Below are 12,794 nucleotides of genomic sequence, written 5' to 3' on the forward strand. Positions count from 1 at the left end.
TCCATATGTGCATTTTATGCATGTAGTCTACAAATAAAAACTATTTACATCATTAATTAATTCACAGTGACTTGTATCATGTTCTATCCGGTAGGAACCTGGTGATGAACTGCCTGTCTGAGAGCCAGTTAAATGTCTAAGTTGGAGGACATTCATCACTAGATTGAATGGCAAACCAGTCCATTATCTTTGCCAAAAAAACTACAAAATGGCACCAAAGAGAGTCAAATACATGAAAAAGATTGAATAGCATAACAAGAAAGTTTGTTTGTTTTATAATTTTTTCTTTAAATTTATTTATTTTAAATACACATTACTTTACAAATCAAAGGAATATTTGTTGAATGAATATTTTCTTTTATGTATATTAGCAGAGTAAATTTCCCAAATAAATGTCCTTCAGCAAAGCTGCATGCTATTTCACAGCACCAAAATGGAGGTTATATAATCAGTTCTAGTCCAGAAACATGATAGCTGGAGCCACCTAAAATGACTGAACAAGACCAGCAAGCCCGCCCAGCATAGTTATAGATCCTTAATGAAAGACATTATTATTATGTAATAATAAGGATGACAATAATGTTAGCATGGTGTGAATATGATACCTATGCAACTAAATAATAAAAATAACTGAAGTTAATCAGGATGAGGATAGGTAGCATTTCTACACTTCTTGTGTTTGCAAAGATCTGCAAAGTGGTTTACATGGATTGTCTCATTTGCCTAAAACCTCCTGGAAGTCAAAGGCCGGGGTCATCTTTCCACCTTTCTATCCTCAATGCCTGGCATGATGCCTTGTACCCAACGTTGCGAAATAATGCTTGTGGACTAGAATCGATTTATTGTATAACCTCTTATTTTGGTGCTGTGAAACAGCTTTGCTGAAGGACACTTAATTAGGGAGTTTACTCTGCTATTATACTTAGAAAAGAACGCATTCATTCCACAAACATTTTTGTCATGCTGTTCAATCCACTCAGTGGTGTCTGACTCTCGGCGACACTTCTTGGCAAGGACACTAGAGCGGTTAGCTACTCCCTTCTCCAGCTCATTTTAAGATGAGCAAAGTGAGGAGAGAGAAAATTGCTTAGGATCATATAGGTAACAAGCCTCTCTCATGCAGACGAGTCTTCCCAATTGCCTGCCCAGCACTCTAACAAATGGGCCACCATTTGACAAAACTCCTACTAGGTGTAAGATGTAGTCGTAGGTGCAGCCCAGGCCACGAAACTATACAAGTCACAGTAATTGTCCCGAGAGTCAGAAGAGAGAAAGAATGTACATTTCTTCCAAATGAGATGCTCCTTGAGAGTGGGGCTGGGAACAAAGTCCTCAGGAATGCACACATCAAGGAGCAGTGTACCCGGAGCTTACCTGATCTTGCAGGGACATCACCGGATTATTTTTGGTGGTGTTTATGTGGAGGACGTGGTACTTATTCTTTGCACACAGGTCATAGGCAATGTTGGTAAATGAAGTGCTTGCGGTTTTAGGGACTCTGTTATAAATGATCACCATGTCTTCCTCCTCATCCAGAGCTGCATCTGGCCGAGGACCATCCATCGTATGCCTCTGTTCGATTTCGCGCACTTCATGTCTTGCAATAGCCCTTTCTGTAATAGAAAACAGACATGGGATAAGATTTTGCATCTCTGGGAAAAAAAAAAGACAAAACAGAGAATGCTGGGAATTTGTCCCAAGAACAAAAGGGAAAGGAAGGTGGTTGCACAGAGGAGGTTAGAACAATTAAACATTCAATCTTCTTTACCAAAATTCTTTCAAGTAGAAAGATGCTCTAAACATAACCTTTGATTTTGTATCTCTTTAAAAATCTCAAACAAATCACCTAATCAAAAAGGCTTTAAATTGAAAAGAGTGAGACAAATCACTAGATATTAATAAACCAAAGTAGATAACAACATGGAGTGGCCGAAGTTTGGCAAGAATAGAAGATACCAACAAGTTAAAAGTAAACAAAATCAAGAAAATTGGGAATTCTAAGGAATAAAACCCATGGCTTCAAACATTTATAGACAAATGAATAAAACATGCATCTGACACAAGATGAATCTGAAATAGTAACATGAGGAGGCAAATTTTACTTTACAAGCCAAGATTAAGTAGGAGAAGACCCACAATTTAAACATGACATTGAAAAGATGAACCTTTTCAAAAGAAATAGTAAAAAGGTAGTTGGGATGGTGATGTGCCTTGAATCACCTCATTACTGAACAGGGCCACGTCCTTCACAACTGATCACTGTATAATCTTGCTGTTGCTGTGTACAATGATCTCCTGGTTTTGCTCACTTCATTTAGCACCAGTTCATATAAGTCTCTCCAGGCCTCTTTGAAATCAACCTACTCATCATTTTTTATAGAACAATAATTTAATATTCATATCATGTAACTTATTCAGCTATTTTCCAACTGATGGGCATCCACTCAGGTTCTAGTTCCTTGCCACTACAAAAAATTTTGCACATGTGAGTCCTTTTCCCTTTTTTATGACCTCTTTGGGATACAAAGCTAGTAAATCAAAGGGATTGCACAGCTTGCCCCTTTGGGCATAGTTCCAAATTGCTCTCCAGAATGGTTGGCTCAGTTCACAACTCCACCACCGATGTATTAGCAGGACAATAATTTCTTAAACTGATTTAACAGTAATTTAATTCATTAAAATTTAGAGGATTCTATCAAGGGAAATTTGTAATCTGGAGGTGCCACATGATAAAGTAAATATTTCACTGAAACTAGAAGCAGAAAGATGTGGGTTTGAATCCCCTCCTCTCCACAGATTCTTAATAGTTGTATGATCATGGACAGGTCCTTAACCTCTCTGTGCCTAACATTTCACACCTGTAAAATATTGGTGCTGGAATCAGTGACTTTTAATGTCTCTTCCAGTTCTAATTGCCCAGAACTCATTGTCTGCCTTGGAAAAAATGGGAACTTCAGGAAGAAGTAACCAAGTCATCTAAAATCATGTAATGAAAAAGGAGAGGAAAGTCTAGAATAGTGTCCAAGTTTCTTCTAAAATTTTCTTTTCCTGTTTTGCTATGTGTACAGAAATGCTCATTTTATCCAGAAATTGTTAAGTTCAGAATAAAATAAATTCTTTTTTTAAAGAGGAAAAATATGAGTAGGCAATAGCATAATTTAAATGAATTTAGAGTAAGTTGAATAGCCAGATTTAAAGAGTAACCAACCATTAATGATTTGATAGCTTAAGATCATAGAATAACACGTTTAATGTTCAGAAGCCTTGTGAAACTCAATCAAGTAATTTTGCAAATGGGAAAATTGAGAACCAGTGAGGTTAAGTGATAGAATCATGATATATTACAGATTTAGAGCAGAAATGGACTTCAAAGACCTTATAGCTCAACCCCCTCATTTTAGAAGTAAGAAAACTATGGTCCCAACTGGTCAAATGATTCATCAGGGTTATAACAGAAGTACAAAGTAGTGGAGGGGGTAATAGAACCTAGTATTTTAGTAGAACAGCCCAGTTTTCTGAGTTTCATTCTGTATTGAATAAGATCATTATCAGGTGATTTCATGAAAGACACATATGGGACCCTTGCATGTCAAAGAGAATCAATATGGTTCAGTACTGGTAACATTAATTGTGTAGGACACATAGCACAGAGCTTATTAAGTGGTTGGGATGTTTCATGATTTTAGAAAGTTGCATAAAGACAATGCAGCATGGACTTGAATAGTTCTGCCTTATTTTAGTAGATATTTTATTGGAGGGGAAAAATAAGAAAAGAAAGAGGGGAAACATAAGGACATTGCTCTGGTTAGTGAAAGAGTAAATCTTCCAGACATTAAGACAGGGGTAGGTAGCCTGGGGCACAATTTCCCTCCACCAAAACTGAGAAGAGCAATTAAAGAAGTGTCAATAGTTATTTCTGAATGTTTACTTGCAGAGTGCAGTGTGTGGGCCTTTTTCAATGTTCCCTAGCATTCTAGCTTCTGTTCATGCATCTAAAACCCAAGTTTCAGCATCAACTCTGCAGATAGATGTGCAAACGCCAATTTAGACTTCAAGTGAAAAGAGAATTGTCAAGTGAAGTAGACTCTGAAAACCCTCTTAGGCTCCCACAAGCCACTTCACATGAACAAACAATTTCTCAAACTTGAAATTGTTCTCTAACACAGAAGGGCAACCAGCCAGCATAGAACACAAGACAAGTGCAAAAAATGACCTGTGAATTTTAAAAACAGAAACTAGGATAGGGCAAAAGGGTTTTAGGGTTTGCCATTAACAACAATTTCTTTTTTGGGGGGAGGGGGGAGGACAAAGGGGTGGGGAGAACATGCAAATGCACAGGAAGGACAGCCAGGGTTGTCATCTGCAGGCTGATGGGAGCAACCACATCCATGAGATCTCAGATCCCCTAAAGAGAGTACGAGAACAAAGACGTCCAAGTTGACTGATTAAGATTTAACTGTCCTTCAGTTTGATGACAAATGTAAATGTGCCCTTCAAGTTCCAAGAGAAGAAACCAAATGCTCACTCTAACCAGCAGTTCTGGATGTCAACAAATATTTACTAAGAATCTACAAAGAACCAGGCCCTGAGCTCCGCTCTGAAGACAGACAGGGAGAAAAAAGAAAGAAACAATTGCTTTGCCCAGATAGCTTACTTTCTCTGAGCAGAATGAGATCCATTACATACATATATGTATATATAGGATACAACAAAGTAGGGAGTAGAGTGCTTTGTTCTTTCAACCTCAGTCTTCTCATTCCAAGTGCTACCTGTCCTACGTGTATTTGATTATGATAGGGATCTAACATTTTAAAATTGTTCCAATTCAGTCAAATTAGTGTTCTCCAGTACCTAAATATTGTCCCCTAACAGAGATGTAAGGAGCTTGAGTGCAGTTTATCTATCTTTCCCATAAGGCCTAAAGGAACAGAAATACACTACATTGCCCTAGAGCTGGGATATCTGCAGCCACATGGTACAGTGGATGAAGTAATGAGCCTGGAATCAGAAGACCTGAGTTCAAAGGCAGACATTTACTGGCTGTGTGACACTGGACATATCACTGAACCTCTGCCTCTGTTTCCCAAGCTGTAAAAGGGGAATAATAGCACCTCCCTCCTTAAGGTTGTTGTGAGAATCAAAAGAGATAATGATGAAATACTTAGCTGCTTGTTCCCCATCATGGGTTCGCAAGGACTTTGGGGATCATTTCAACTAAACAGTCCATTCCACACATGATGAAACTGAGTCCCAGAGAAATAAAGTGATTGTTCATAGACTAAGTATTGTCAGAGATGGGGATAAAATACAGGTCAGAATAAGAAGTCTTCTACTTAAAATGACAATTGTCTATATGGACAAAAGTTTTTTTTTAATGTCTCTCATAAACACTAGGGAACTAGCTACATATCTAAGCCTAGGTGAAAAGGCTGTGAAACCCATTCTCAGTTTAATTTCCCAAGAAAATTCTATTCACAAACTACTGAACTAGTTTCTTCAATTTCCACTTTGAACAGAAGCAGCTACTGGTTCATGTGCTGAATAAATATCTTCCAATGGTACTGAAATGCAGTCCCCTACCTGGAGTTCAGGAGACAGATTTCTGAAGACTAGACTATTTACCTGTTACTTCACAAGGCTTAGATTTCAAATCTACAGTGATCTGTGAATGGCTCTTCAAGATAAAACACTGGGATATTATAACCATCTATCTACGTCTTGAAACTGGTGCCACAATGATTCAATTCAACATGCATTGAGGATGCCAAAGGACAGTGGATATAGAATTTTAAAAACTTCTTTCCTAAACCCTTCTAGATATTTATAGCATGAAATAGTTCTGGTGTTACAGCAAAACATACTGCTTTTCTACCAAAGGGACAAAACAATGTTGGTGGCAGCTGACAGACAGGAACCTCTCCTAGAGCAGCCCAGATGGGCGTGAAATTGCTTTTAAACGATTCATGTAACTCTCAATTGACGATTCAGAATCTAGTCTTGCCCATTTGTCTGAAAAGAGGGATTGAAAAAAAAATTATGTGGGGTTTCATAAATGACTTAACCAATTTAGATTTCAGGGGACATGACTAAAGGTCAAATACAATTTAAATCATTTTTTATAATTACTTCATCTGCTTGTAAAACTGCACATGCTTTAATAAATATTTTCAGAATGATGATTTAAGAACTACATCCAATGCATGAAATAAAAGTATTAAATAAACAGGAAGTCTCCAATTTCTGTCTATTGAGAACTTGTAGCAACTAGTATGATTAAAAAAATTCTATCCACAAAATATTAAATCTGTTAGAACAGACCAGTGTCCTTGGTTTATTACACACTTTAATAAACTGTTTGCTCTGTTGTAGAATTTGGATCTTTTCCTTGAATAACACAATATTATATGCACCATTAAAATTCTGGGTAATTATTAAATCCTCACAAGTGAAGTACCTTCAATCATTGCCTTTTCACTTATATTAAATAAGTGTATGGATTATTATTATTATTATGTAATGAGGAAGCTTGGAAATGTCAGTTTAGAAAAGGCAACAAATGCTCTTTTTAGTAAAAAACTGGATGAAAATTTTATTTCATTTCTTCTGTGAAAAAAAGACAATGAATAAAAGATCTTGACTGATATAATAATAGTCTTATTCCCAAATTTGTAGTGTTGACAGGTTTATACAGGATTAACTTTTGTTACAGTACAGACCCCCATATCCTTGGTAGATATCAAGAGTCCCACTACCCCTCCCTTAGGGATATCAAGGGGTAACCAAGGGGAAAGAGTGCTTGATCAGGATCACAGAACTTGGTTTGACTCAGTTTCTACTCTTATTGAACTAATACTTATTTGTCTATATAATAAAGGATTTGGTGCAAATGAATTCAAAGTCATTGTTGGGCTCTAAATCTCTGACCCTGCCATCATTTAGCTAGCCCATCAGACTTCATGGTAAATAGAAAAATGAGGACACATATGAAAAATTCATTGCTTTTTTTTTTTTTTTTTTTTTTTTTTTGGAAAACCGTGGTGGTGCTTTCCACATACACATATTCTTGGTCAGTATTTTATTGTTTCTAATTCTTCTGATTCAGGTTGGTATGTATTCTTTGACTAGAATGGCTTTGGAGTTTCTTGAATCTTTAGTTATCAACTTTACTGAAAACATTATCAAAATCAGAATATAGGCAAGTGTGATGGTCCAGTCTAGCTCCTATGAAGGGCTCAGAATAAGTCCTTGTCGGGATAAGCAAAAGTCCTGGCCCCACGTGTGGAGGCCAATTTGTAACGTGCTGTTGTCTCCAGAAGCTGCCAATCACTCTCTGGGAGGAGATCTGCTGTGTCAACTCAAATCTCTAGGAGCGATTCTTCTTCCTGTAGAGAACCCTTGTCTCCAGACAGTTGCCGTCAACTCTGGTCCAGAGTAGTGACTTCCCTCTTTTATCCTCCCAGAGAATGGGCGTGGGATAACGCAAGGGCTTCTGGGATAAATTACTTCAATCAATGAACTTGCTCCTCCTAAGCATGCAAGCTCTTCCCCAGGAATTCAAAGGGGTTGAACTCCTAGTAAAGACCAGAACTAGAGAATTGTTAAGTACTGACTTAGCACTTAGTAAGAACCTAATATCTCATTATCTCATTAGCACTTAGTAACAGGCAAGTGATTCTTGATACTTCAAATTTTGAAATTAACTTTTCTTCATGATGAAACCATAAACAAACCATAGTTGATGCTCATTCTAATTTTTTAAGTGTATAGATTATAAGTACTCTGAATGAGAATGTACTCTAGGATTTATGAACTGGAAAATATCTGCAAAACGTCCTTGAAGGAGCAAGGGATGGCTCTTGGAAGCCACAGTGGGGGCCTGGAATACAGGTCATCCACCACCAGGTTTGGTTTCTCCTGAATCTCCAAGGCAACAAGATGGTACCATACCAAACTGCACACTGGGCAGGAGTCAGGAAGACTCATCTCCCTGAGCTCAAATCTAACCTCAGACACTTACTAGCTGGGTGATTCTAGGAAAGTCATTTCACCCATTAGCTTCAGTTTTTCTGATTTGTCAGATGATCTCCAGTACATCTGCCAAGGAAACACCAAATGAGGTCACAAAAAAGTCGGACACATTTCCACAGCAACAAATCTAGCTCTACAGATTCTATGTCATTGGTTTTCTATGTCTATTTCTTTATAAGAATGGAAAAATAATTGTGGCATCTCCCAAATCTGACAGACATATACTAGCAATGTTTCATCTCTTCAGTAGCTTCACACTAAAGCTATTTTATGTATAAAAATTGATGAGGTTTCATAAGGATATCAAGATTACCACAGCCTTTGAAAATACCTTTGACAAAAGCAATCTTCACTATCAAAGGTGCTTTGTTGAGACATAAAATTTATATTTCTACACAGGATAAAGTAAAATGAATAGAGGTATAAAGGAATATGTCATTCAATGTCATTGGATATTAACACATGCATTAGCTATTCACTATAAAATGTGGAAAAAGTAATGCTAGATGGTGGAGCATGACCTATTTGGGAGCTTCCAAATCATGATGTGATTGCACTCTGCATCCAGTGTCAACACTTTCCTCCTACTCCAAAGGGTGAGAGTTCATCATATTCTGCTCATGTTGGATGAAGGGTTGAAACACTATCATTATGAAAAATACCATACAAAAGAAAACTATTCTTATTGCTCTTCAACATACAGTCGCTGTATGTTGGAATGCCTAAGCATGTATTGAATTTTAATATCTCACTGCTTTTAATGATAGATACACATTCATTATCAATTCATTCAAATGAACAGTTCAAAGGGCACTTATTATCTGCCTAATGTGAGCAATAGTATAGATTCTAGTAATAAAGTCCAATGGAAAAACAATATTCATCTCAAGGAGTTTCCAGTGTCAAACATGGGATTTATGGGATGAGAAAAGTTAAAAAGTGTTAAAAAGGGGGAAAAGGGAAAAGCTTTCCAAAGGTAGCAACACCCAAGCATGCAACATGAAGGAAGCTATTGTCTCCAGAAGCTGCCGATTGCTCTCTGGGAGGAGATCTGCTGTGTCAACTCAAATCTCTCGGACAGATTCTTCTTCCTGTAGAGAACCGTTGTCTCCAGACAGTTGCCGTTAACTCTTGTCCAGAGAAGTGACTTCCCTTCCTGCAGAGAGCTGCGTCAAGCCTGGTCTAAAGTGGAGGTGAGAAGATAGGGCATCCAGGAATAGAGTTTATATGATAATCGTCATCGTCCTTGTCGTCGTCATCATCATCATCATCATCATCATCATCATCATCATCATCATCATCATCTATTATAGCTAGTTCCCAATCAGTTGGAGTAATGATTTCCTTGGAGTGGCTGAAGTATTCACATTCACACTATTTGGAGTCATAATATTGTAAATTTTGATCATTGGTTCCAGTCCAATGGAAATACTCAGTGGCAGTAATGGAATGATGGAATCTCTTCAAGGAACTCATCATTCAAAAACTAATCCTTTCTTAACTGTCCTCACAAGATAATAATCAGACTCAAATGTGTTAATGTATTTTTTCTAAGTTTTTTGTAAACTCTCAAAATATATATGTATGTATGTATGTGTATGTGTGTAAGCTCTATTATTAGTAGAAAGTTTGGAGAGGGTTTGTTTATGGGAGAAGAAAGTTCTGTTTTGGACATGGTGACCTTAGATGCTCATTTTAGATGGAGACAATCAGTAAATGATGCTGGGCTCAAAAAAATTAATTAATTAATTAATTAAGATTTGAGATACACCAGACAAATATATTCAAGAATCATCTTCATGATTTGAATTTTAGTCTATAAAAATGATAAAATTTAGAACTAGCCTGTGGGCTGTTTTATTTCAAAAGGGTTATTGAGAATGTGAAAAACAAGAGGATTCTGGGAAGATGGTGAAATAGGTCAGAAAATTTTTAGCTTTCCACAAAAAATTTTTTAAAAATACAGAACATGCCTCAAAGAAGAAGAAACAAACTTGGGATAAAGTAGCTGTCCTAAGACAACCTGAGAAGATCCCAAGAAGGACCAGATCTCAGGGATTTATCTAAAAACATCTCTAGGTCCACTCTGCAGAACCAACAAATAACAAAGCCTGGGGGAAGCAGCTTTAACCTTAAAAACTTTCAAATCCAAAGTGGTGGTCTGAGTAGGATGGCTGAGTAGGAAACAATTGAGTGACCTCCCACTATTGAGGAATGCCAAGCTCAGATGTGTTGACCAAATCTGCCCCAGCTGTGGCTCTAGGGAAAAGGAGCGAGCTAGCACACACTTAGTGAATACCCAGTTCCAGGACAGAGGCAACTGTAATTTGTAGCCACCAGAAGGACCCCCAGGGAGCAAAATCAATTGAGAGTGTAATTGGGGGCCCTAACTATGGTTAAGAGTGGAGAAGAGAGCCCAAGTTTGGGCCCCAAGACAGACTTCAGCAAATAATAGTAAAATGGACCTAAGATTTGAAGCATTATTCTCATATCACACTTATAACTAATAAAAGCAAAATAAAACAAAAAGTAAATAAATAAAAATGAGTAAGCAAAGGAGGAGAACCCAATCATGGATAGTTACTATGGAGACAGAGAAGATCAAGGATTATATTCACAGAAAAAATAATGGGGTTTAAAAAGCAACTCCTTTTTAAAAGAAAAACATCAAATGGCCCCAACCAGAGCTTACTGAGAAACTTTTAAAAGGACCTTGATAATTAAATAAGAATACACTGAGGAAAAATTAGAAGGAAAAAAAAAAAGAACAATCTAAGTAAACCAAGAAAATTATGAAAAGAAAGCCAGCTAACTAGAAATAGAAAATAAAAACTTAAGGAAGAAAAAAATTCAATATCATTCTGCCCCAAACCTACACATCTCTGCTTTGAGCTTCTCTATTACTATTCAGGAGAGTGGCAAACTCCAATCATTACTACTCATAACCTATGTCTTGATCCTCACTCTCACTTCTGCTTTCCATTTCCAATCTGTTGTCAAGGCTTGTCATTTGTACTGCCATAGTATGTCTAATATAAGTTCCCTTTTCTTTTCTGATATTGCTACTCTTGGGCAGACCTTTATCCCCTCCTACTGGACTACTGCAGTAGCCTAGTGGTTGGGCTTCCTGATTAAGGAAGGGCTCTTCCTACCGTGTTTCCCCGATAATAAGACCTATCCTGAAAATAAGACACCCACATACTCTTTAATATTCCGCTAAAATAAGCCCTCCCCCGAAAATAAGCCCTATCGAACTTACTATGAAAACGGTCATCATGGTGATCCCCTGCGCTATATGCTGCGTAGCGGTACCTTCAGTAAGCAGCGCCGCCCTCCCCTCCCGGGTGAAACGCACCTTGCGCTCCGAGCTGCATCCAATCAGAGCTGCAGCAGTGAGCGCGTCATCCTCTTCTTCCCTGGTGATTTGCTTGCTGGCGCTACTGAGAGCAGCGCCGCGGAGTAGAGCTGAGACAGGACCATCTAAAAACTCGGTAAGTTCAGTAAGCGATGGAGAATAAAATAAGCACTCAGGGGGCATGATGGAGGCTAAAAGGGGCATGATGGAGGCTAAAATGGGCATGATGGAGGATAAAAGGGGCATGATGGAGGATAAAATGGGCATGATGGAGGATAAAAGGGGCATGATGGAGGATAAAATAAGCCCTCCCCTGAAAATAAGCCCTCTGGTGTTTTTTAGTCCCAAAAAAATAATAAGACAGTGTCTTATTATCGGGGAAACACGGTAGTCCATTCACCACACAGCTCTTAAATTGGTCTTCCTAAAGTACAGGGTTGATGATTTCACTCCTGCTGTCCCCAAGTCAATAAACTCCAATGGCTCCCTATCACTTCCAGGATATAACCTGGTCCTCTCTTACTTTTCCAGTTTTCCTAAACCTTTCTCATTGTCGCATACTCTGTGTATTTCTTCTAAGATGCTCTATCTCCTCACTGTGGAAATTTTCCCTGGCCATCTCCCACGTCTGGAATTTGTTCCCTTCTCATTTTCTCCTTTGGCTTCCTTCAAGTTTCAACTGAAATTCCATCATCTATAAGACTTTGCCTACCCCCTTTAATGCTAGTGCCTTTTCTGTTGATTATGACAAATTTATCCCATGAAATCTCATTTGTACATAACTGTTCATAGTTTCCTATGAACTCCTTCCAAGTGGGGACAATTTTTATTTTTCCTTGTATCCCCAATGCTTGACACATGGTAGAAGTTTAATAAATGCCTGCTGACTCAAACTCGTAGTGTAGTGGGATGGGCAAGTGATGATAGCACTTGGAAATATAGAATTGGAATATGGAAGGGAGGAAGTTGCAAGTTTGAAAACTATTCACACATAGGTGAAAAGTCGAAGTCATAAAAATGGACAACACTTCTAAAAGAGCTTGTGTCAAGAGTGAAGAGAAGATGACAGTCCCAAACATTGGGGATCCTCCTAACAAAGGAGATCAAGAGAGTGGTACTGAGACCATGCAATATTTTACCAAAAGAAGATAATCATATTGCCACAATTTACCTAAATTCATTGCTCAGTGGCTTAAATCTAATCAAATGTTTCCTTTATTCCTATCTTTAACTCTTAGCAGTTACTGTCCTCCCTAAAATTCCTTTCCCTTCACAGAGCTAATTTCCTGCTATTTCTTTGACCAGCACCACCATTAGCTTAGCCCTGCAATGTGATCACATCTAGCTCACTGTACTTGGCACGAAGCAGGCTTTTAAAACAAGATGCCCCATATTCAGGGTTCAAGCCCTG

At 38.0% G+C, this 12,794-nt stretch overlaps 1 protein-coding gene across 2 annotated transcripts in view; it reads right to left on the reverse strand.

Annotated features, from left to right (window-relative positions):
* Positions 1 to 12,794, reverse strand: part of HS2ST1 (heparan sulfate 2-O-sulfotransferase 1) — a 210,310-nt gene that overhangs the window by 46,508 nt on the left and 151,008 nt on the right. For both annotated transcript variants that reach the window (XM_074266315.1, XM_074266316.1), the window contains exon 2: positions 1,375 to 1,613. In XM_074266315.1, the coding sequence (XP_074122416.1) occupies positions 1,375 to 1,613 (239 nt within the window). The remainder of the gene's footprint in view (positions 1 to 1,374; positions 1,614 to 12,794) is intronic.

This window comes from Sminthopsis crassicaudata, chromosome 4 (genome assembly GCF_048593235.1).
Source record: "Sminthopsis crassicaudata isolate SCR6 chromosome 4, ASM4859323v1, whole genome shotgun sequence".
NCBI classification, from domain to species: Eukaryota; Metazoa; Chordata; class Mammalia; order Dasyuromorphia; family Dasyuridae; genus Sminthopsis; species Sminthopsis crassicaudata.